Source organism: Dipodomys ordii, unplaced genomic scaffold, assembly GCF_000151885.1.
Source record: "Dipodomys ordii isolate 6190 unplaced genomic scaffold, Dord_2.0 Scaffold43, whole genome shotgun sequence".
In the NCBI taxonomy this organism is placed as follows: Eukaryota; Metazoa; Chordata; class Mammalia; order Rodentia; family Heteromyidae; genus Dipodomys; species Dipodomys ordii.
Window position 1 is genome coordinate 7782427 of NW_012267259.1, and position 25856 is coordinate 7808282.

General features: G+C 42.2%; 1 protein-coding gene across 1 annotated transcript in view; it reads right to left on the bottom strand.

Moving 5' to 3' along the window:
- Fech (ferrochelatase) overlaps positions 1-25856 on the bottom strand; it is a 36560-nt gene that overhangs the window by 9255 nt on the left and 1449 nt on the right. The window contains exons 2-7 of the mRNA XM_013019031.1: positions 21324-21447; positions 16302-16421; positions 14475-14623; positions 10415-10549; positions 7468-7574; positions 4082-4180 (exon numbers count right to left, since the gene is read on the bottom strand). Coding sequence (XP_012874485.1) covers positions 4082-4180; positions 7468-7574; positions 10415-10549; positions 14475-14623; positions 16302-16421; positions 21324-21447 — 734 coding nt within the window. The remainder of the gene's footprint in view (positions 1-4081; positions 4181-7467; positions 7575-10414; positions 10550-14474; positions 14624-16301; positions 16422-21323; positions 21448-25856) is intronic.

Below are 25856 nucleotides of genomic sequence, written 5' to 3' on the forward strand. Positions count from 1 at the left end.
GGTTCAATTCCTCAGCACCACATAAGCAAAAAGAAAAAAGCCAGAAGTGGCGCTGTGGCTCAAGTGGTAGAGCGCTAGCCTTGAGCTGAAGATCTGCGGGACAGTGCCCAGGCCCAGAGTTCAGGCCCCACAACCGGACCCAAAAAAAAAAATGTTAAGGAAAGATCAGCGTTCATTTCCCATCATCCACCATCTTCCCTAGCCTGCCTTAGCATTCCTCAGTCCACACAGACCCCCAAAGCAGCATGCTCAGTCTGAGGCAAAGAAGAAGAAATGAAGTTAAGGATGAGAGCTCGCAAGACAGTACCTAGAATATGCCTGTGCAAATGTTTCCTACTACCCTGCTCACATCTGTACTCTTACCTACTCAGGAGGCTGACAGCTGGGGATCAAGGTTCAAAGCCAACCCGGTCAGGGTACCTCCTCGGATACCTCAGGTCTCATTATCCATACGAAAAATACGCAAAGATGATTTTTATAACACAGGGAAAGATAATATGATCCTTTTTAAATGAAATTGACTTCCAGAAGGGAGAAATTTATATACTGTAAAAGTTGCAACTCCATAGTAGAGGTGTAAGGGATGGAAAACTGCACAGGGCTTGACTCTGGTAACCACCAGATGGCGGTATGGAGCAGTGAACAGAATGGCCCCCACAGTGAGATTGGCTCCATTAAACATTAATCACACTAAGAAAACATAACTCTCCACCTGAACTGACCAAACTAGGTACTTATTCCAAGGCCTTCCATATGTCATACAGCAGATGAGCATGATCTTCCTTGTTTTTAAGAATACGACAACAGGCTAGGTGTGATGAACTCATGCCTATAAGCCTAGCTACTTAAGAGACTGAGATCTGAAGATCTAAAAACCAGCCCCGACAGACAAATCAGTGAAACGTTTATCTCCAACTAACGGGTAAGAAGTTGGAATTGGAGACATGACTCCAGAGGTTAACAGTAGGCTCCAGGCCAGAGTAGAAAAGGCTAAACAATGAACATGGTTATGCTGGTATGTTAGTACAGGCTGGCAAATGCCCAGGAGTAGGATTCCTGGATCACAGGGAAGCTCTATGTTTAGTCTTTTAAGAAATCTCCATATTACTTTCCAGAGTGGTTGAACAAGTTTACATTCCCACCAACAGTGTAGTAGTCTTCCCTTTCGGCCATATTGTTTTCTTAATAATGACCATTCTAACTGGGGTGAGGTGGGATCTCAATGTTGTTTTGATTTGCATTTCTTTTATGACCAGAGATGTTGAACAGTTCTTCATGTGTCTGATGGTCATTCTTATTTCTTCTTCAGAGAAGTCTTTCTTTAAGTCTTTAGCCCACTTATTGATGGGGTCGTTTCTTTGAGGATTTGTTTTTTGGGGATGTAAGGTTTTGAGCTCTAAGTATATTATAGATATATTTAGACCCTTGTCTGATGGATAGCTAGTAAAGACCTTCTCTCATTCTGAGGGCTTTCTATTTATCCTGCTAGCTATGTCCTCTGGCATTCAAAACTCCTCAATTTGATGAAATTCCATTTATATAGCCTTTCTTTTATTCGTTGTGCATTATTTACCATAGCTAAGATATGGACTCAATCCAGATGCCCCTCAGTGGATGAATGGATCAAGAAAATGTGGCATATATATAGAATGGAATTCTATGCTTCCATCAGAATGACATTGCCCCATTTGTAAGGAAATGGAAAGACTTGGAAAAAACATTATGCAAATAAGTCAGATCCAAAGAAACATAGGCTGCATGGTTTCCCTCATTTGCTTTTTTTTTTTTTTTGGTTGGTTGTGGGGCCTGAACTCTGGACCTGGGCTCTGTCCCCCAGCTCTTCAGCTGTAGACCAGCACTCTACCACTTGAGCCTCAGCCCCACTTCCAGCTTTTTCTGCTTATGCGGTGCTAAGGAATTGAACCAAGGGCCTCATGCATGCAAGGCAAGTACTCTACCACTGAGCCACCTTCCCAGTGCTGGTTTCCCTCATTTGTAATAACTAAGAATATGCCTACAAATTAATCCAATGGATAGTAAAAGACAAATAATTACACTTTGACATGATTAATTAAACAGCACTCTAAGCATTCGCACAGCAAGAACAAAGGAGGATATTCTTAGGAGAGGATCACAGTGGATCAATAACTATGTGCACATGACCATATAAAACGATGACTATTGCTGGGCGCCGGTGGCTCACACCTATAATCCTAGCTACTCAGGAGGCTGAGATCTGAGGATTGAGGTTCTAAGCCAGCCTGGGCAAGGAAAGTCCGTGAGACTCTTCTCTCCAAGAAACCACTAGAAAACCGGAAGTGGCGCTGTGGCTCAAGTGGTAGAGCACTAGCCTTGAATTGAAGAGCTGAGGGACAGCTCCCAGGCCCAGAGTTCAAGCCCCACAACTGACAAAAACAAAAACGATGACTATTGAAATGAACTCCAAGAAATGGAAACAAGAGGGGTTTTTTTTGTTTTAGTTTTTGTACGGTTTGCAGTTCTTTCTTTTCTTTTTTTTTTTTCCTTTAGTTTACTCCCTGTTGTTACTGTTTTTGATTTGTGTACCTTTGTGTGATTTGGGGAAGGGAAAGGGAACCACAGAAACAGTGACACAAAGGGTAAACCAATTCAACAGTGCTACTTACTAGACACTATGTTGGAAATTAGCTTTACAGCTTGTGGGGAATAAGGGGTCAGGGGAATGAAGTGGGGAAAAATGAGGGAGGAGGTAACACTGTTCAAAAAGAAATGTATTCACTGTGCAACTGTAACCCCTTTGTACATCACCTTTACATTAAAATTTAAATTAAAAAAAGAAAAAATTAAGAAAAGAGTTAGGCTCTGAGGTCAAACCTCTACTATGTGCAGGTATGTGCATGCATGTGAATGCATGCACACACATATACACATGCAGACAAGAGAATGGCGCAATGTGTGGTATTTTCATAAACAACCTGGTATAATATGATGGATTCAGGAACAACTGGATTATAAGCAAACATGCTCATGCTATATGCTTACTGGCAAATGGTGGTCTTCAGTCTTAGCAAATTAGAAACTATAATTACTTTCTGGAATTCAAATGGTAATTATCACATCTTGAAGAACAAAGTATCCAGCTAAGAGTGCTTATCAAATGGAGACTGGCTGAATAATGCACTTCGCCAGAATCTCAGGCTGAGCTGCTTTAACGGGACAGGTAAGAACACACTTCTTTTAGCTGTCCTACTTGTTAAATGTTTTAAAATTATTATCTTTAAGTAGTTGTACGAAGGGGTTTCAATTCAACATGTCAATTTATAAGCAGACTGCATCTTGATCAAAGTCATCCCTTTATTATTCTTCCCATCTCTTGCAACTCCATCCATCCCTTCAATTTAACTGGTTCCATTTTCATATCTGTACATCAACTATTGGGACATTTATCTACCCCTTCTTTCTTCATTCATCTTGTGTGTGTGTGTACACATGCATGTGTGTATGCACGCCCATGCCATACTGAGGCTTAAACTCAGGGCTTAAACACTGTTCCTTAGCTCTTTTTCATTTGTTAGCTCCATCTTTGGTTTTTTAGTGGTTAGAGATCAGAGTCTCATGGACTTTCCTAAGTTAGCTGGCTTCAAATCTTGATGTTCAGATTTCAATCTCTGAGTAGTTTAGGTTACGGGCTTGAGTCAGCAACACCTGGCTCTACTTTTGTCTTTGTTAGAAATTCTTATATCTGAATATATTTTCCACTTATCATTTGACCACATATAGACAAGGTCTAGAATTCAAATTTATTGCTATGAGGTTTCAAGAAGTATGTTACATCAAGTTCAGTCTTCAATTTTAGAGTTCATTCTTGCACTGTGCTTAGAATATAATGGAGCCAGGCCCATTTTATATATCAGAAAATGAAAACAGGGCTGGCAAGTTGGCTCAGTGGCAGAGCGCTAGCCTTGAGCTGAAGAGCTGAGGGACAGAGCCCAGGCCCAGAGTTCAGACCTCACGACCAGACCCCGCCCCCCCAAAAAAGAAAAGAAAATGAAAACAACCAATCCTCTACCACTAGGTGACCCAACAGAATGTTCTTACTTACAGACATTGGCAGTGAGTGAGCAGAAAAGAGAATGACCACCTCGCCTCTCTTCTCCAGTGGGAAATGGTCCAGCTCTTTCAGAATGTGGTCAGCAAAGCACTGGGAGGATACCAAGAAAGGACAGGGGGAGTGGGAAGCGGAGAGAGAAGGAAAGAAAATATTTTTAAAATAAGAGCTCTACTAAAAATCTCAAGAGCAATCCTCAAAAGAAACAGAACTCTCTTTTTAAAAAAAATGCTAACAGTACAGTCTCTTTGCTTTGGTTCATCATCAAAATGGATCCTAACGGTTTCAGGGGCCTGGGGAATTTGATGGGAAACGTCTAAAGCTCACTAATGGCTCAGTGCAAATGAATGCTGTGAGCTGCTCCCCCTCGGGAAGAGCAGGGCACACTTCCAGATGCAAGGGAGACACAGATGGGAAGAAGTTGTTTTAAGACCTCTCATTTGCTCTGTTAGCAGGAAAACAGCTTACAGGGTCTTTCTAAATCCTCCTTACTTTGGCTTTCAGGCATATTACATTAAAATACATTAGCCACAAACGGGAGAGAAACCAGAAAACACTCTATTTTTATGCTATCTTCCTCACCTAGGATCCTCACTGACGGAGTCTTCCTCACAACCTTCCTAGCCACAGACGAAAGACTCGATGATCCCCATGGAATGCAGAGGGGAAACCACGTGGACATGGGGGCCATCTGGCCTCATCAGGGAACTGGGGCTCCTCCTGCTCCCCATCCTCCACCACCCACCCATCAGACCCTCTCCCTCCCTGCTGAGTTGTCACTTCCCCATTCTAGGAGATAGGTGCTGAAATGCCTGATCTGAAGAGGCTTTCTTTCATCTCCCCCTGTAATCATTCTTTGTCATGTAACCTACAAAGAAAAGGCTGCAAAAGATGGTAATGGGTTAGCTGACAAAACTGGAAGATGAACTGAAATTAAAATGGAATATCAGTGTTAACTGTATGGATGCTCAGTAGCATCTGTAAATTGTGGTTATGCAAGAAAATAGCCCTGACGTTGAGAAACATATACTCTCATGTATTTAGGTTTAAAGGGTGGTGATGTACACACAACCTACTCTCAAGTGGTGATTTATGTATGTGCATGTATGTACACACATATGTATGTATACATAAATATACATAAACATGTATATACATACACACTAAACATATATACATAAACAAATATATATATTTACATATATGTAAATACAAATGTATTTATATATACAACACGAAAGTAGATGGGATAAGTGTTAATTCTTTGTGAATATAACTAAAAAGTAGAGTTCTTTTTTACTATTCTTAATATTGCAACTTTCTGGTATGTCTAAAATTATTTTCAAATAAAACAATTTAAAAATTGTAAAGAACTATACAAATTTGCACATGTTCGTTTTTTTTTTATATTAGTGACCCACTATACCTCTACTACAGGACATGTAAATTACCCCCTTAAAAATACTTAGAATTAAATTCCCCGTTGAGAATTCATAATTTACCCTTGAGTAAAGGTGGCAGTATTTGATACAAACAAAAGCTGTAGTTCCTGGTGGTCTTCGAAGCGTTTGGAGACTAAGAAAGCTCACATAAGATTATTCTGGGACAACAGCCTAGGTAAGGCGGCCACTGAGAACAGATAAGGGATTCTGTTGTTGTTTGTTTTTGAGTCCAGTTGTGAGGCTTGAACTCTGGGCCTGGGCGCTGTCCCTCAGCTCTTTAGCTCAAGGCTAGCGCTCTACCACTTGAGCCACAGCACCACTCCTGGCTTTTTATTTTGATTATGTGGTGCTGAGGAATCGAACCCAGGGCCTCAGTCATGCAAGGCAAGCACTCTACCACTGAGCCACCTTCTCAGCCCAATATGGAATTCTGGAACACAGATTTACTCCAGTTATTCCAATGGTGAGGCGAATCGCAGTATTCCAGGGAATAGTACTAAGACTATCTTAAGGAATCGCTACCTCCAACGATAGAGGTGCAGAGCAACAGCAAGACTTTTAAACCATATTTTTAGCTGAGTTTCCAAGGAGGGTTTTAGTTTTGATTTTCCATTTCAAAAACATTTCCTCTCTTCTCTACAGTTTAGTGGGGGTGTTTTGTCAGCTCAAAAAGCTATAGGTTAAGAACACTGTTCCTTACTGGCCTGCCACAATCTCTAAGCCCTCTTCTGCATGGAGGTGCCCTGGGCAAATGCTACTTAAATCACCTAAAACCCATCTGTGGGATTTTCTGCACGCGCGCACACGCGGGGCCCCCATGCAAAATGAAAGAGGCGCGGTGCCTCTCAGAGCCTTCAATCACACCAGCCGGGAGGGCAGATAAATGCCTCTAAAATTCCCTTTCATTTGATGAACACAGACTTCCTCAGTTAAGAGACCTTTCCATCTTTCTGCTTCCCCCTTTTCAAAGGGCTGAATTTTAATGCAAATCTAATGACTCCCTCCATCAGGGCAGGCAGATGCTGTGCAGATTCCCTGGGTTCCTGCACCACATGTCAGTGCTGACATAATCACTCCTCTCCCCACACAGGGCCCACAGGGGCCGGCAGGACAAGGGTGCTCTGGGTAGCCAGTGCTGTACCCCAGAGCATGGCAACTGGTAGAAGCAGAACCAACAATGACACCTATTCCTAAGAGTGGTCTTGCCTTTCACTTTTTACTTAAAAGTGTAGTTCATGCAGTAACCCTTTACCTGCCCCCAGGAGGTGGGCTGTTCTGGAGAGGGCCAGTGGATTTTAGTGACTCACAGCACCATCTAGTGGTCACCAAGCTTTTCAAAGAAAAGACAGGTCTGTTCCAATAATAATATACACTGGAAAATAAAATGTAAATTGGTACATATTTCTCCTATCTAAAATAACCCTAAATCAGAAACTTCTATAAAACAAAAAAATCTACATGCATATTTCACCAGCAGCGCTCTCAAAGTACACCCATTCAAAGCTACTGGTTTTTGAATTGTAGTTGTAATTGATATTCCTACAACACAGCACCACTTAATACAAATATAATACAAATACATTATTCAGGAGAAATTTGAAACTTTCCCCATGAAATGTTATTTTCGTATCCCAGTAACATACATCTATTTTCTTTTCTTTCTCTTTTTTTGTCAGTCACAGGGCTTGAACTATGGGCCTGGGCGCTGTCCCTGAGCTCTTCAGCTCAAAGTTACTGCTATTTTTCTTTTTTTTTTTTTGCAATCTTTTGACATATTAAAGGATTTAGAAAATAGTTAAAGTTATGTGTCAATCTCTGGATGTAAATTAGCTGTAAAACATTACATGTTCTATTTTCTCTTTTCATAATACTTCAAGAATCTAATTTTTCAAAAAAATCCATAGACAGAAGAAGAACCTGAGTCACAGCAACACTTACCTGGATGAGGAGGGGGTGTGTGGGCCACCTGTCAATAGTACTCCACTTCATGGCAGGCTTCCTTCCCACGTCACTGTAGTATCTGTAGATGGCATTTAAGCTGCTGCCTGGAACATACAGGGGGGCCTCTTAATTGATATGCTTTGATTATGGTGAAAAAAAAAAGACTAGTAAAAGCCGTCACAGTAATTTCAGAGCAGGAATCTGATTCTATACAGAATCTCAGTCTAATTACAACCTTTCCAATACTCCAAAATGCATATAGATTTAACTAGCCTGCAAATGAAGATCACTAAAAAGCAATCAATCTCAACAGACTTTCAAAGAGGCCATTTCTAGTGAGAAACGTGATGGCCATGGATTTATGAAATATAAGCAGTTATTACTTGCAGGGATCAAGTCTTTTGAAAGCATGCGAACAAAGATTTTCCCACTATGAAGGAAATCAGCCCCATTACCAAAAAATGTAGGGGTGAGGAAGAAAGAGGAGAAGGAAATAGGCCATTATCTCTATGCTAATATCCACATTGGTTCATTCTGGCATAACTCTTCTCAGGTATTTTTCTTTAGATCTGTTTTGTTTTACAGAACAATGTTAGTGTGTGTGTGTGTGTGCGTGTGTGTGCGTGTGTGCGTGTGTGTGTGTGTGTGTGTGTGTGTGTACATCTGTATCCAGATCCAGAGTATTCTGGATATTTTTACTTAATATGACAGGATAAATATTTTCTACATTACAATGAAAGCTATTCAGTGCATTATCACAAGGATTCTACCAACATTCTTTTTTACCTGTTTCTACAAAATTTTCAGCACTCCCTAAATTCTAACTAATTTCTAACAGGCAATCTAACACAAGTGAGATTTTATTTCTAAGTGAGAGATGGAAGTTATGAAAATTTCAAGCCTACACGATGGCTGATGATGTTAACCTAAAGCAACTATTTTCCCGGTCTAGGGAAGCAGAAACTGGGGCAAACCCTAACCCTAGGAAACCTCTTCGCCTTCGCACGGGGACATTTCCAACAGATCTGCATGCCTCCCACCACTAGGTTCTCTCCTATAAAACCACTAGTAAAGTTCCCAATTTAAGAGCCTCGTCAAAGCTGAATCACATTTTACCTCAAATGTATGCTTGGACTAGAACTCATCTTTTACAAGATGAATGAGTTCAATTTTGATGAATAGAATACAGTGAATTTTGAGAACCAAACCAAGTCCATTCAAGGGTCAAAAAGAATCTCTGTAGAAATCAAAGTAGACACCAGCATATTCACACCACAATTCATCATAGTTTACAGACAGAGATGGGTTTCAGATGTATAAAAGGGCACTGGGAAGCTACATTAGCTCTCAGGTCATGAAAACATTTGGTAAGAGGTAATTAAGAAGGGGAAAACATGAGAAAGCTGCTTCTCAGAGATATGCAGAATGCACTGGCTCTGCACCACAGTTCCGTCTAAGCCACAATCTAAAACAAACAAGCTAGTGGCCCCACAGAATAAATGTGCTTCCCAAACACAGCCACAGCTCAGAGCACAGACATTCTGTCCTGACACCCACCCAGGAAACACCAGGGAAAATCTGAGTGTGCCCTGCAGTTCAGAACAATCACTAAGACCCAGCTGTGAAATGAACACAACAATCAGTCCTGTGCCTTGAAAATAACCATCTTCGGAACTTAATTACTTTGAAAAACACACATTTACATGTTGAGATGTATTTTGTAAACCAAGATTTAGAAAAAACACCTTAAAAATTCAAAGATCTTCAGTGTTGGACTGGTAGCACATACCATGGAATTCTAGCTCCTCGAGAGGCTGAGATCTGAGGATCAAGGTTCAAGACCAACTCAGGCAGAAAACTCTGAGACTCTTGTTTCCAATTAACCACCAAAAAGCCAGAAGTAGAACCGTGGCTCCACTTGAGCCCCAGCCTTGAGCAAAAAAAGCTAAGGGACAGCACCCAGGTCCTCAGTTCAAGCCCTAGTACACACACACACACACACACACACACACACACACACACACACACACACCCCACACCCCCCCCCCAAAAGATCAGACTTATTTGCTAAAAGTCTATTGCCAGATATTTTGACATGGTGGTAGGTTTCTAGAACAAAACACAATTCAAACTTTGGCAATGGGAGGGGGAGATTGGGCATTTTAACAGGTACTTCACATCTATATTTAAGGTCCACAGGCTCTGAATGCTTCTTCTAGTTGCCTCTTGTTTCTCTTATAGTTACAGAGAGAATAACATTAATATCTAAAGTTTGGGAGGGGAAATACGCTGACCTCAATCCTGAAACAATGCGAACAAATGTATTTGTGCGTGATGGAGGAGGCTTACTATGACTAACCATATCAAGATTATTCTCCAGCCTCAGTTAAATACAGGGGGCCAGTAAGGAGTGATACTTTCCCAAAGAGACTGAGAACACTGAGAGAAGCTTGCAAAGAGAACTCTAGACTTTAGTCTAACCAGCAAACACCCCAGAAGGAAATGAAGCAACATGGCACATGCTAACACTGATAATTCCCACATTATATGGGCTTAAAAGCCTTCCAAAATTAAAACAGTTATCATTAAAACAGTTACTTCATTAACACAAAAATCAGAATAGACGTGAAAATGAAGTTGTAGAACAAACCTAGATGGCAGCTAGAGATTCGTTACTCACCTATTACCCTACTGCATTACCACACTGAGCATGCGTGGCCCTGCCTTCCACCCACCATTTGTAATTCTCAGCTGACTGGCCAATAATTCAAGAAACAGATGAACCATGAGATTTCACATAGATTGACCTGAGCCCGCCAGTTTAAAGGAGACAGGCTGGATTTGCCATTCAAATCACAAATGATTTATCTTTTCTTTGGCCATCAGACTGCCCAGTTTACTTTGCCAGGGCCATATCCACCTTCCCACTGTCAGACGCCCTTACCCGTGGTAGAGCAGCTGAACTGTGGATACTGTGTGAAAGCAATGGCCCGTTCTAGCCCATCTCTCTCCATCTCTTCAATTGCTTCTTCTGTTAAAGGATGGACGTACCGGAATCCAATATAGTATTTGTGAGGAGCTATTAGGAGGCACAAGTGGAAAGGAGAAAGTATTAATCTTTATATAGATTCCTCCAGTCACCAAGCATAATGGAGTGCCCAGAACAAAGGACAGTTAACCTAATTTCCTACAATGCTGAAAATGTGAGCAAGTTCAGAACACTCTTTGGATCTTAACCGCTCATTAGTTGGTACGTGTACTTTTAGTCACTATTTTCTGCAAACAACACCCACACCCACATGCCTTTACTTAACATAATGGCTCTTAAAATTAAAGCTGCTACTACTGCTGCTGCTGCTGCTGCTATGTGTGTGTGTGAGAGAGAGACAGACAGACAGAGAGAGACAGAGAGAAAGACCGAGAGACAGAGAGACACAGAGAGAGAGCTAGTCCAGGGGCTTGAACTCAGGGCCTGGGTGCTGTCCCTGAGCTTTTGAGCTCAAGGCTAGTGTTCTGCCATTTGAGCCACAATTCTACTTCCAGCTTCTTAATGGTTAACTAGAATTAAAAAATTAGAATTAAGGGGGCTAGGAAGGTGGCTCAGTGGTAGAGCGCTTGCCTTGCAGGCCTGAGGCCCTGCGTTCAATTCCTCAGCACCACACAAGCAAAAAAAAAAAAAAAAAGCCGAAAGTGGCGCTGTGGCTCACGTGGTAGAGCGCTAGCCTTGAGCTGAAGAGCTGAGGGACAGTGCCCAGGTCCAGAGTTCAGGCCCCACGACTGGACCAAAAAAAAAAAAAATTAGAATTAAAAGCTGCCAGCTTTGAACTATGATTCTCAGATTTCTATTTCCTGAGATGGTATGAGCCACTGACACTCAGCTTCAAGTTGCTATTTTTAATTGTTTTCCTCTTTTTTGTTTTGTTGCTGGGATAAGGGAGGCTTAAGAGCTGAGCAATGCTGGTTCACACCTGTAATCATAGCTACTCAGGAGGCTGAGAATTTGTTCAAAGCCAATCTGAATAGGAAATACTTGAGACTTTTTTTTGGCGGGGAGGGCTGGTCCTTGGGGCTTAAACTCTAGGTCTGGGCTCTGTCCCTAAGTTTCTTTTGCTCAATGCTAGGGCTTTATCACTTGAGCACAGTGCCATTTCTGGCTTTTTCTGAGTAATCTGCTGGAGATAAGAGTCTCATGGACCTTCCCGGCAAACCACGATACTCAGTTCTTAGCCTCCAGAGTAACTAGGTAGGATTACAGGCGTGAGCCACCAGTGCCCAGCAGACTTGAGACTCTTATCTCCAATTAACCACCAAAAAGCCAGAAGTGGAACTATGGTTCAATTGGTACAGCTCCAGACTTGAACATAAAAGCCAGGGACCAGTGGCTCACACCTATAATCCTACCTACTCAGGAGGCTGATATCTGAGGATCTGAGGATAAAGGTTGAAGCCAGCCCTAGCAGTAAAGTCTATGAGGCTCCAATTAACCATCAAAAAAAAAAAAAAAAGCTAGAAGTAGAGTTGTGTCTCAGGTAGTAGGGCACTAGCCTTGAGCAAAAAAACACTCAAGGACAGCTCACAGGCTTTGAGTTCAAGTTCCAGGGCCAGCATACATGAGTGCACACACTCATGCAAACAACACAATATATCACAATGTTAGTTATTACCCAAAGCCTTCTCGGGGGCTGCAGTTAAGACTGTACTAGCAGCTATGTTTAGATTAAAGTGAAATAGTGGTGCTGTGGCTCAAGGGGTAGAGCACCAGCCTTGAGCTGAAGAGCTGAGGGACAGCACCCAGGCCGTGAGTTCGAGCCCCAGGACTGACAAAATGAAAATAGATTAAAGTGAAATAGATTAAAGTGAAGCAAATGATAAGGAGTTTCTCCTATGCAGGCATGGATCTACACATAAAAAAAAATATTCCTCAAAACTTAACCCAGGGAACCAAGAAACAATGTAACCTGTTACCAAGGGCAGAAACAAGAGGTCAGTAGGCAAGAAAAGCATGTGAGTGCATGAGAAGTGTGGTTGGAGTCGGTATTCTCGTTTTGAGACTTAAGGAAAAAAGGGAAGGAGAACAAACAGAATCATCTGCAGCTTCTGTCCCTCATGGGTTCCTCATTGTATGCTCTCTTGAATAAAAGAGCTGAACTGTAGTTAAAACACACCAGAAACAGTGACCTGAAAAACCCCTGACTGTTCAATGATTGCGCGATTCACATCTAAACTGTCAACTGTCACACCACCACAGTCACAGCCACTGCCAAACACCTCTTGGCAGTCCAGGTGAGGCTTAACAAGCTGACAGACATTGCTCTCTAATCTACTTGAAAACAACGCGATGATTCCGTGAGATCTCTGCATTATGAGGGTCAACCAGTTTCTCACCAGGTCTTTTCAGTCATCCAGTACTGGACAGCTGCAGTCTTAAGTACTTGAGCCTGGGCACCCTCAGATAGTGCAGACTGAGGGTAGAGAGGCTGCCCTTGCAGATAAAGGCAGGGTGGGGACCACCTATTGAAATGTGAGACAGTCAGCCACTCTGGAAAGCACAGATAATGCCGTTTAAAAGGCTTGCAAACATTTATTTTAGGAAAAGGGGAAATGTGCTTTCTGTCAGCAGCAGTGCTCATGGGAACTCTGCCTGCCATACTGTCCCTGGCAGGACACAGAGGGGAAGGGAGCCTTGCTGACAGTCACCAGCTCCACAGCCAGTGGCACAAAGTCTGGCCCCATGGATGGCCAAACACTTGATTCACAGATCTCTCCTGGTCTGCCCTCAGAACAGCTGCCAATACACACTTTAGAGAAAACCATTAATTTAGCATGGATCTGGTGGGCTGACATGATTCTCCAGGGGAAAGATTTGATATGATGCTTTTTCATTTGCAACAGATAATGTACTCTGCACCAACAAAGAGCAATAAAAGCTCACATGGCAGAAAGTAGTGGCTCATGCCTGTAATCCTAGCTAGGAAAGCTGGCAGGAAAGGCAGTGAGACTCTTATCTCCAGTTGACCAACAAAAAGCCAGCAGTGGTGTAACATTCCTGGGGGCGTGTCTTTAGGCAGCTGACTTAGCCCAACTCCAAAAGGGAAGATAATAGAATCTATCGCTAGTACCCTTAAAAATTAAATAAGCTAAGCATCACCATGGTACAAGGTACATGGAAAATACTCCCTATGTATGAGTTTGTTTTTCCTTATGCTAGTAGTGGGGCTTGAACTCAGGCCCTGGGCACTGTCTCTTAGCTTTTATGTTCAAGACTTACGTTCTACCACTAGAGCTACAGCTCTACCTCTGACTTATTGGTGGTTATTGAAATAAGAGTCTCACACACTTTCTTGCTCAGAATGCTTTTGAACCTCAATCCTCAAATCTCAGCCTCTTGAGTGGCTATTTCTGTTCTATGTGTTGATCTAATTCCTATCAAAAGAAAAACCCTAAGAGTAGCATCAGTCCATGTCTTAAAGATTTCTTTCCAGCCCAATGACAAATGCATCTTGCATTCATGGTATTTCACTTCTGCCTTATAAACTATTTCAATTTCCTTTTGAAACTAGTCTTCCAAATTTTTCCTTTATTTGTACTATAGAAAGTAATAGAAAAGATTCTATAGTCAAAGGCCAAAGTCACTCAGTTAAATAACCTTGTATGATACAGTCAAAAGCTATGGAACCTGCCAGGCACTGGTGGCTCTGGACTATAATCCTAGCTACTCAGGAGGCTGAGATCTGAAGATCACAGTTAAAGCCAGCTCGGGCAGGAAAGGTTGTGAGATTCTTATCTCCAATAAACCACTCAGAAAACCGGAAGTGGCACTGTGGCTCAAGTGGTAGAGCACTAGCCTTGAGCTGAAGAGCTGAGGGAAAGCGCTCAGGCCCAGCTTTCAAGCCCCATGACCGACAAAAAAAAAAAAAAAAAGGTGTGGAACCCGTAACAGCATTTGGCATCTGGCCCTGTTTTGAAAGAAAAACCCAGGCCTGCGTGAATGCAGACACCCTTGCCTGTGTCTGGGGAGAGCTCATCCAGCAGCTTCACCATGCCTTCTCCTTGCTTGGAAGTCCACATCTTGATGGGGGATCCACCTCCAATCCTGCGGTATTGTTCTTGAATTTTAGGTGTTCGGCGTTTGGCAATGAATGGTGCCAGCTTGCTAAATTATTTAACATGTAGGTGAGTGAATTTTATCCAACTATAGCAACCTCATCCACATGTTCTACTCAATAAGCAAGAGATAAGCAAATTTTACAAAGAACCTAACAAGATCAATCCTAGTTATTCAGGAGGCTGAGATATGAGGATTGTGGTTCAAAATCAGCCTGGGCAAAGACCCTGAGATTCTTATCTCTAATTAACCCTCAAAAAGCCAGTAGTGAAGGTGGGCTCAGGTGGTAGGGCACCAGCCTGAGGTGCAAAATCTACTGGCATGCACAAACATACATAAAAATGCCAATTAACCCCATAGGTACAGATGTATACACTGGCAATGGTGTATACTGCAACATGTACACTGCAATACTGTAAACAACTATCAGGAAACACAAATTAAATAAAGGTATAGCTATACAAAACCATTATAAACAGTCATAATCCTATATGAAACAAAATAAAGTTAAAAAATAACAAAGTGCCAAGCGGGTGCTGGTGGCTCATGCCTGTAATCCTAGCTACTCAGGAGGCTGAGATCTGAGGATCACGGTTCAAAGCCAGCCCGGGCAGGAACATCCGTGAGACTCTTATCTCCAATAAACCACTAGAAAACCAGAAGTGGCATTGCGTCTCAAGGGGTAGAGCGCTTGCCTTGAGCTGAAGAGCTGAGGGACAGCACCCAAGCCCAGAGTTCAAGCCCCACAACCGCCAAAAAATAAATAAGTAAATAACAAAGTGCCAAATAATGTAACCTAAGTACATATTCACATTTGTGTGGCTACGTGGAAAGAGGTAGGGATGTGTATGAGAGAGAGTATGTGCTGGGTTATCTTTATGGCTAGTTCTGGATGTAAGTGCTTACAAGTGAGGGATGACAGCGAGGCAGGAATTCTAGGCAAAAGGGACATTGGCCTTCCACTATAAATATTTTTATACTCTTTGCATTTTAGTCATATATAAGTACCTTTTTGAAAGAAAGAAAGAAGAGGAGGAAGTAGGGAAGGAAGGAAAAGGAGAATAGGAACAGGCTCTCATTAAGTACAAAAGAATAATCATCATTGCTTTCCTGAGAGTTAATCAGCCATTAAGTGCCAAGTACAAACATATCTTTAAAAATCTTTAAAGCTGGGGCTGGGAAGGTGGCTCAGTGGTAGAGCGCTTGCCTTGCAAGCATGAGACCCTGGGTTCAATTTCTCAGCACCACATAAGCAAAAAGAAAAAAGCCAGAAGTGGCGCTGTGGCTCAAGTGGTAGAGTTCTAGCCTTGAGCTGAAGAGCTGAGGGACAGCACCCAGGCCCAGAGTTCAGGCCCCACAACCAGACCAAAAAAAAAAAATCTTTAAAGGTACTTCAGCAGTGTCAGGACAACTGTATTTCCAGGGCTCTGGGGAGGAAAGGGCTCCAGGAGAATGCTTCCTAACTGGCTTCCCACACCCTGCAGTTCTTCCCACATCACATCCTCATCTCCAACAGGATAACATGCTCATGTAACCACTACTAGATACACGTTCAAACCACTTCATTCTTCCAACTGGAGCTGTTACATCAAAGGCCAAATACATTTTGTGTGTGTGTGTGTGTGTGTGTGTGTGTGTATACACATAAATATATATATGATATATATTAATGTAAAATAACATATGTGTATTTTAAAGTGCAGATGTTTACACATCTTTTACTTACTTTTGGACAGGAAGTGTCATGAGGTCTCTGTCCAAGAAGAGCCTCAGAAGGAAGTCGTGAACTTCTCCCAGGGTTTCAGGGCCACCCATGTTCAGCATTAATATTCCAGTTTTAGGCTTCCTGGATAAAATAAAATGCAGCAATGGATATGTCACATTTCTTATTATCCTCTAGGGAAGAAGCTTGCATTAGACTCACATCTACTGTGGATACAAAGGTAAGAACTTACAGGCTTTTCTGCTAGGCTCACAGGGCCACCTACGGGGAAGGTGGGATGTCTCCAGCCTGGACTCTGATCTTCATCTCTTAGTTCTATGCATGACACTGAACCTCTGGGGGCTCAAAGCGTTTCCCTACCAGCCTGTCAGTGTGAACAGATTGGATTCTTTACAGGCAGAGAATTAAAGTAGAAATCTAATATTGTTCTGTGGCTGTGGGATCTGGACTTGTTAGGGCTTAATGAATATACAAGTTCTTGACCTCTCCAAATTTCAGATTTCCTCAGATGATAAATAAAATCCAGCAGCTACCCCAAAAATTGTTTAAGAAGCCAGATACTCAGTAGCTCATGCCTAGCTATGAACAGGCCGAGTTCTCAGGATCACAGTTTGAAGACAGCCTACAAAGATAAATCCAATTTTATGTCCAATTAACCAGCAAAAAAGCTGGAAGTAGAAGTGGGTGGCTCGAGTGTCAGAACGCCAGCCAACCTTGAGTGAAAAAGCTAAGCAGGAATGTGAGGTCCTGTGTTCAAGCTCCAATATCAGCATGGAAAAAACCCAACAAAACAAAACCTATGTTTAGAATTTCAGTGGCTAAAGTACTTACTCACTTAACACAGACTGGCACACAAAAAGTTCTGTCACACAAAGAAGGGTTCCCCTGTCATTTAAATCTGAAGTACAGCAGGAGCCCATCTTCCACTCTTTCAGCTGCTCCCTTCCTTTAGCCAACTGTGAATATTACTTCTTAGTACTCTGCTACCTTCTCTACCACCTGCTTTTATTTCTGCTTGCGTGTTTCCTGCTATGATAAACTACATTTCTCACTCCCCGCCCACCTCTCCATCCCGCTTGGAAATGCAATGCATAGATAATTCCCTACTAGAAATGGCACTAACATCACAGTGGGGCTGGGAAGGTGCTCAGTGGTAGCGTGCTTGCCTTGCATGCATGAGGCCCTGGGTTTGATTCCTCAGCACCAAATAAGCAGAGAAAAGCCAGAAATGGAGCTGTGGCTCAAGTGGTAGAGCTTTAGCTTTGAGCTGAAGAGCTGAGGGACAGCGCGTAGGCCCAGAGTTCAAGCTCCATGCCCGACAAAAAACAAAGCAACAATAACAAAAAAAAAAATTCACATTAGCCCCAGACTAAAGAATCAAGCACAACATATGTAGGAAGAAGCAGAATTAAAGTAGGAAGAAAGCAAAAAAGGAAAAAAAGAAAGAAAAGAAAAGGAAAGTAGGGAGAAGCAAAGCAAAGTAAAACTCCTTAACAAGGGTTTTAATAAGTAGCTTTAGGAAATGAGAAAAGAAAGCACAATGTACTAATGTAGACTTCCAAATTCTGCATGGCCCTACAGATCTACACACCCCAAGGCCAGGCAAGCCTGCTCCTGACCTGCATCAGGGAAGGGGAAGCCCAGGCAGGTTCAATCTCCTCCAAAACCTCTGGGAGCCACCAGGAGATCATGTCCAAAGATGCAGAACAGAAGACCTGAGTCTGAGATGGGTCAAAAAGTGTCCCCATGACAGAGAACTGACAATGACAGAAACCAAGGAGAGAGAATGTTTCTTTCATTCATCCTTCTTTTCTTTTTGTAAAAATAGAGATATCATTCACCATTTTCAAGCTGAACAATTCTCACCACTACCTAATGCTATATGCTTTTATCTCCTCCCTTCTCTCCTGGCAATGAATCTACTTCCTGAGTCTATGCATTCACCTACTCAGGACATTGAAGAAAAATGGAATCAGCCAACTTATGTCTGATTCCTTTTGGTTAACATAAAATCTCCAAGGTTCATCTAGCTCCCTCCCTTACAAAGGGCTATACTGTGCAGTACAAGATGCTCTGTAATGTCCCTAGCCTCTGCTCACACACTCAACCAAGTTGTGACAAGTTTGACATTGTCAAATTTGTCTCAACCCCATTGAGAATCACTGCCTTATTAAACTAAGTGGCTGAAGATGTCAACTGTTACGGAACTCTTTTATAAAGGTGTGGTATCTATCACTAGACCAACAGTGGTGTTGAGTTTTCTTGTTATCTAAAAATTCAGATCCATCATTTGGTGAAACTATAATCTTCCCTTCATCTTTCTACCTAGACCACCCCTCTTCTCCTGGTATCCTGTCTTTTACCCTCAAGATCTGTGACTTACAATAAATCAAGTGCATTTTCCCATGGATTGCTGCCAGTTAACAGATTACTGGTTAAGAAACCCCAGGCTAAAAAGACTTACCTAAGCCTAGAGGGTATCGATGTGCAAACGGGATTTAGAGCTGTGTTTTTCATCTATAACACCTGAGCTCAGACAAGAGTGCCTTTAAGCAATGTTACTCTGCCCAGCTCACGGTTTTGCAAACCCACGGTGATGGGATACATGAAAGAGATGCACATGATTTGAAAATGCCCAAATACACATGCACTTAATTCAAAACTGTGCGGTGCATGAGGAGTGGCGCATTAGTGAGCCCGAGGCCCACTCGGTTCCATTCCAGAATGTGAAGTGTGAAGCTTTAGTCAAGGGCCTCTGCCTCGTCTCCCTCCCAGACAGAGCACACCTGAGACCAACGTTCCCTTTGTCTGAATGGAAACATATTTTATAGTTCACTTGAAAAAGTTGAAATGTTTTGCCATTTGTATTTTCTGGGACTCTCAAAAAAGGCAGTTTTTCCTTTGAACTATTAAGCCAACATTCTAATAATAGATACTTAAGTTCACAATGAAAAGAAACAATAATATTATTCTACTGAATATCAGCATCAAGAAAAAGAAATAAAAATCCTAGCTCTTTATTAAACCTAGCTATTTATTAAATCTAGGTATCTATGCTTCCTATAGAACAACGTCTGGCAAACTACAGCTACTGTACCACATTTGCCCATATACTTATACATTGCCTGGTTTTGTAAATAAAGTTTTATTGGGACACAGGTCTACTCATGTGTTCATGAGCAGTAAAAAAATAAAGTATGGCCCACAAAACCTAAAATTGTGTTACTTAACATTTCACAGAACCACAGAATAAGTCTGTAGACCCTAATCTGGTACAATGCCTAGTCTAGCTTCTAGTCCAGCTCAGTATAAGCCTAAACAATATGCTGCCTCAAAAAAAAGGTCTGCACTGGCATGATAATGAGAATACTCACTGCATCAACATCTCTACTACAGAAATGCTAGAAAGAACCTATGCCTGCAATGTTTGGATAAATTAATTATTAATTTATTTATTTATTAAAGTACTCCTAAACTAGTAAGGAGTATAAAAGAAAATCTAATCTGGGCACCAATGGTTCACGCCTGTAACTCTAGCTACTCAGGAGGTTGAGATGTGAGGATCACGGTTCAAAGCCAGCCAGGGCTTTATTCTCCAATTAACCACGAGAAAACTGGAAGTAGCATTGTCGTTAAAGTGGTACACAACTAGCCTTGAGCTGAAGAGCTCAGGGACAGCGCCCAGGCCCAAAGTTCAAGACCCATGACAGACTAAATAAATAAATAAATAAAATCTATAGTTTTATAACATAGTAAATAACATAAAAAACTGGTATAGTATAGTCATATTTTAGTACGAATATACTCAGTTAATATTAATAGAGTCAAGATACTAGGTATTAGGGTCATCATCTTTTAATCTTTGTTTCCTATGTGTGTGTTTCTATTAATTTTGAATAAATATGATATAGTTGCTTAATAGAATCTACAGCATATATTTAGATTTTTGTGGGTTTTTTGGCAGCACTGGGGATTTAACCTGGGGCCATACATGCTAGGCTATCACTGAGCTACAACCCCAGCCCAATCCTTTTATTTTTCCAATTTTAATTTTTGAAACAATCCTGCTAAATTTGTATGTGGTGGCCTTAAACTCATAATCCTCCTGCTTCAATCTCCTGAGAATGGATGCCAGGTATATATGTACTACCAGGCCCAGCTTGATTTTAGATTTTTACTTAATTTTAATTTTTTTTTCAGTCCTGGGGCTTGAACTCTGGGGCCTGGGTGCTGTCCCTCAGCTCTTCAGGTCAAGGATAGAGCTATACCACTTGAGCCACAGTGCCACTTCCAGTTTTCTGGTAGTTAATTGGAGATTAAAGCCTGGGCTGGCTTTGAACCATGATCCTTAGCTCTCATCCTCCTGAGTAGGTAGGATTACAGGCATGAGCCACCGGTGCCCAGCTTAATTTTAAGATTTTAACATCAAGGTTATTTATACTATTGACTTTTGCCACAAGGAAAATATAGCAATTAAATTATTTTTCCTCCACAGTTCCACATCAAATCAGTTCTTCAGTTTACATTACTACCAGTCTAGCCTCCAAGTGCTAAGGTGGGAAGAAAGGCCAGTGGGCAGGAGAATTGCTGCCCTACTGGGCATGCTGCCAGCCTGTAATATCTGCTTCATACCTTCCTCACCAACTCCATCTTCTAGAAGAACAAAGTTGAGAGGAGATGATTTAGGCCCTACTCCTAACCAACTTCAGTTTACTTGGCAGTCAATCAATGAACTCATGATCGCAACAAAAAGCAACAAATACAAAATATGGAATATGTAGCATCTTCTAGAATCAAATTCTCCCATGATTTGCAGATTGTATTCAACTAACTTCCTTAAAGAAAAGCCTGTTGTGTTTAAAACTTGCAGTTCAACAACCATTCAACACAAGCCAATTCCTAATTTTCCAACTCCTAATTTGCCAGGCTCTCCCAGATCCTTCCCTCCTAGGTAGCATGTGTCCACTGATGTCTGTGGTCATAAAGAGCAAGAAATCCTTCTTGATACTGAAATTAGATGCATACCTCTTTTCCGGTTGAACTTTAGGCGTTGTAGTTTTGGCTCGATGGGCTGTCTCTGTGGTGGCTGCTGCTGCGGTTCCCAATTGGCACTTCCATGGCTGCTGGACCCCCGAGCCGCCATGTACCACTGTGACAAAATGAAAGTGCTAGCATGAAATCTAGCTAGAAAGTAATTTCTTTTGAAGAGGTCCTCAGGGCACAATTCCTAGCTTTAAAATTTAAAGCTGTGATGGCAGAGGTAAGATCTGTAGCATTTCCCTGCAGGTGGGTACCGGTCTCTCTGGGGGCCTGAGGCAGAGGCTTGTGCCCCAGAAGAGCCATAGAAGGACCTGCGGGAGGTATTCTAGAAGCCACACACGCCTCCTCCCGTCTTGCCTGCAGATTTTGCTACGATCCCTTGCAAGAACTGTGGCACATTTGCAATGCTACTGATGGCAGAATCATGCTGGGGGGAAGGTGAACAGCCCACAGAAGAGGTAAGGAGCTGCTGATTTAGGGAGTGGACATTGGGCCAATTCCTGTGATCTGCAGATCTCATTTCTTCTTCCAAGAAGTCTCTAGCAAAGCACTAGTACTGGAAGCCCCAGTCCTGCCTTGGACCCTGACAAAGGGAGCCTCTGTTATATAGGCTCTGTCCAGCACTCCTCTTATACACCCGCTCCTCACATGGCATATACAATCTACACAACCAAGGAAACCTGCCTCCCCCAGAACCCACGTCCCACAACAGACCAGGATCCCAGGCCCCAAGAATCACCTGACCCCTCTCCCCCACACTTCCACACACACTCCTTATACGGGTCAGTATATGTTTCCTTCCTCTGTCCATGCCGCTGGGGACAGATGGGACCCACCAGTGTAAGCAAATCTTGACCTATAGGTGGCAGGAAAGAGCTGCTGGTGCAAAGAGAAGCAAGAAAGCCTAAAGGTCGACTTTGCCAAGGCTTCTGCATTTCTGTAGTGTGGGTACGTTCAACAACTCATTCTTCAGGGAGGATCACTAGGAAGGTCTATTTGTCCATGTCAAAAGATAAAAAAAAAATATTCCAATTCCTTAGCCTGCTTGCCCCCATGTGATATGTGTGCCCTGTGGATACACCTGACTCGGGACCCACAAGTTAGGAGGGAGCCTGCAGTAGCTACCTCAGACTCCAAATGCCATACTTAATTGTAGCATGCAGTGAAACAGAACTCGAGTAGGTATTGAGGAGGGCAACATGGGGCAGTTGCCAGGTGCCCGTGCTGTGCACATCATCTCCTGCCCCACTTGAAACCACCACTGAGAGACCAACTTGAAATCAGTCTCCTACCCAAGTCCTACTCCAAAGCAAAACTTTCCCTATGATGAATTAGGCTGTGGACCAAGTAGGGCTGACTCTGAATTCAGCTCTGGTACTTACTTATCACCAGTGTGGCCAGATTGTCATCTTTCTGAGCTTAAATTCTGCCAACTACCAAACATAACCTTGCTGCTGGAATTCTTGTGAAGAGTAGTGAGGTGAGCTGTGGTTTCTCCCACATTGTAAATACCAGCTTTAGTTACATTTGTAAGTTTCATTCTAGAGAACAGCAACCATTGTTGCTCTGATTTCTTAAGTTTTGGCAGTACTGGAATTTGAATTCAATGCTTCTGCTTGATAGGCAAGGGCTCTACCACTTCTACCACATCTCAAGCCCTTGTGATTTTTTTTTCTTTTTCTTTCTTTTGCTCCCATTTTTGTGTGTGTACTGTTATTGGGGCTTGAATCCAGGGCCAGGGTGATATCCCATAGTTTTGTTTTTTTCTTTTTGCTCAAAGCTGGTGCTCTACCATTTAAGCCACAGCTCCACTTCCAGCCTCCTGAGTAGCTGGGATTACAGGTATGAGCCATGAGCACCTGTCCTGATTTCTTCCAAACCACCCAAGAAGATAGTTTCTCCGGGCCACTTAGATTTCCTTCTATTCAGACTGTTCACATTCCCCAAAGAGTCAATTACAAGAGCTTGTGCTGAGCTTTGCATTTCCAGCTTGGCTTACTAAGGTATTACTAAGTACTAAGCCAAGGTGGAAATAAAATATTGACATAAAGATGCTTGGTTGCACTCAAATGAAGTCTCAAACCAACACACTTATTACATTAAGTGAGCTTAATTCTGAACTACATGATGAGATTAATCATGTTCTTAAGTCATGTCACCAATTCCCTATACAATGAGCTTGCATCCCGTTCCATGGGATTTGAGGGTAGACTTTTGGTATTTTGTAACTACCCTACCCCTCATAAACTTTTCTTCCTGAGAACCTCCAATAAGCAGTGGAGAGGAAGCTGGGGTGGTTCTTTGGCCCCATAGTTAGGATTTCCTCCTATTGTTGGTGAACTTGTAGCTTTGCAAGCTGCTTAAATATTTTCTTGCCCTCACAAACCTCTCTTCTTCCTGGATGACCAAATTCTGAGAGAAAATAGTGGTGGCACTAAAAAGGGATCCTTTCCACTGAGGACTTAGGGTCACCATCCCGAACCAGGACATTTCACTCCTGCATGTTCTCTTATAGCATAGAAGCAGGGAGGGAGGAAAGAGGGCAACAGATAGGGTAACTATGATCAAAGCACATTATATGCAGGTGTGAAAATGTCACATTGAATCATTAATTACAGTGTTTCTTTTTTGCACTAATAAAATAAAAAACAGGGATCCAAGTCATCTTAGAAGTTCAGGCTATGACAGTCTTTCCTTCGCCCCCCCCTCCTCCCTCTCCCCCTCCTCCTCTTCTTCCTTCTTCTTCTTTCTTCTCCTTCTTCTTTCTTCTTGTTTTAGCTGTTGGAGAACTCACCTGATTTCCCAGCCAGCCCCACAATGAGGGGTACTAGAAAATCTTCCCAAGCATCACAGTACCCAAGATCAGTACCAGCACCCCTGGCTGAAGGATAGCATAACACAGTTAGCACCTTGTCTATGGTCAAAGGCCTGGGACTGGTGAGTAATAGGCCAGCACCAAACACACCCTAGACTGAAGGACCTACTTGCCTGAAGGAGGCTGCAGATTGTGAGGTGGGAGAACTTGGCTTTTGAACTTGCTTGGTCCCTACCAAAGACAAGTCTGGCACTGCCTGACCAGTATTAAATTCCCTCCTGCCCCAGGTCCAGAAATGTCTGGAAATTGAGTATACTATAGGCCAGAAAACCTGCTTTGTCAAATCTAAGCTAATCTAACCACTAAGTTGACCATCACTGGGATCTTTACTGCTTCCATCTTGATTTGAAAGTGAATGGGAACATACCAGTAATACCAAAGCAAGTTTTCTCTAGGACTTGAAGTAGAAAATGACTCATTTCTTAGAAGAAGGTTTTGCAGCTGGGAAGACATTTTCCTTAAGCTCTGAGACTTGGTGCAAGTTAAATACCTTTCCTGAAACTTTCTGACAGTTAAATACTTTTCCTGATGTCAATCTGTGAAACAGAAATAATCATGGATTGCTTCCAAAGTTGTTAAGATTAAAGGTACTAGACTAATCAGAAAGTTGTAGATCAGGTAGTGCTGGTGGCTCATACCTGTAATCCTAGCTACTTGAGAGTCTGAGATCTGAGGAATTTGGTTCAAAATTAAGCCTGGGCAGGAAAATCTATGAGACTCTTACAAGTTGTAAGAGCAAAAAAAGCCAACCAAAAGAGTGGAGCCATGAGTTCAAACCCAGAACCAACAACAACAAAAACAAAAATTCTAGATCACATTAATTCTTCAACAAATATTAGGTTCCATGTCAGAACAATGCTGTAGGTTCCAAGGGATACTCATGACAAATAAGAAAAGGATAACCATTATCCTTCCTGCCCATCCCCCTTCCCCAACTGTCCTAAGTTCTCAATGAAACAATGAACAAACAATCAGAAAAAAAATGAGATATATCAAAACTATTTTTAAAAAATAAAGACTCATTTCAGCTACTCAGGAGGTAGAGCTTGAGGGGACCAAAGGCCAAGGCTAGCCCAGGGAGAAAATACTATTCTCTAGCTGAAAAATAAAAAGCAACAATAGCTGGAGGCATAGCTCAGAGTGCTACAGTCCCTCACTAGCCAGTGCCAAGGCCCTGAGTTCAAATTCCAGTACCTGGAGAGGCAGGAGTAGGGAGGGAAGTTAAACTAGTTATTTTTTTGCAGATAAGTTATAACCTGGAAAATGATGGAAAAACTAAGTATCAAAACTAATGAAGCATATGGTAGCCACTTAAAATGAAGGCAGTTAATGCATGGAAACTTTTTTTTGGCCAGTCCTGGGGCCTGAACTCTGGGCCTGGGCACTATCCCTGAGCTTCTTTTGCTCAAGTCTTGCACTCTACCACTTGAGCCACAGCACAATTTCCGCCTTTTTCTACTTCTGTGGTACAGAGGAATTGAACCCAAGGCTTCATGCATGCTAGGCAAGCACTCTACCACTAAGCCACATTCCCAGCCCATGGAGGCTTTTTTTTTTTAATTTAAATTTTTATTTTTTGTGAACATACTGTACAGAGGGGTTACAATTACATGGGCAAGATAATGAGTACATTTCTTATCAAG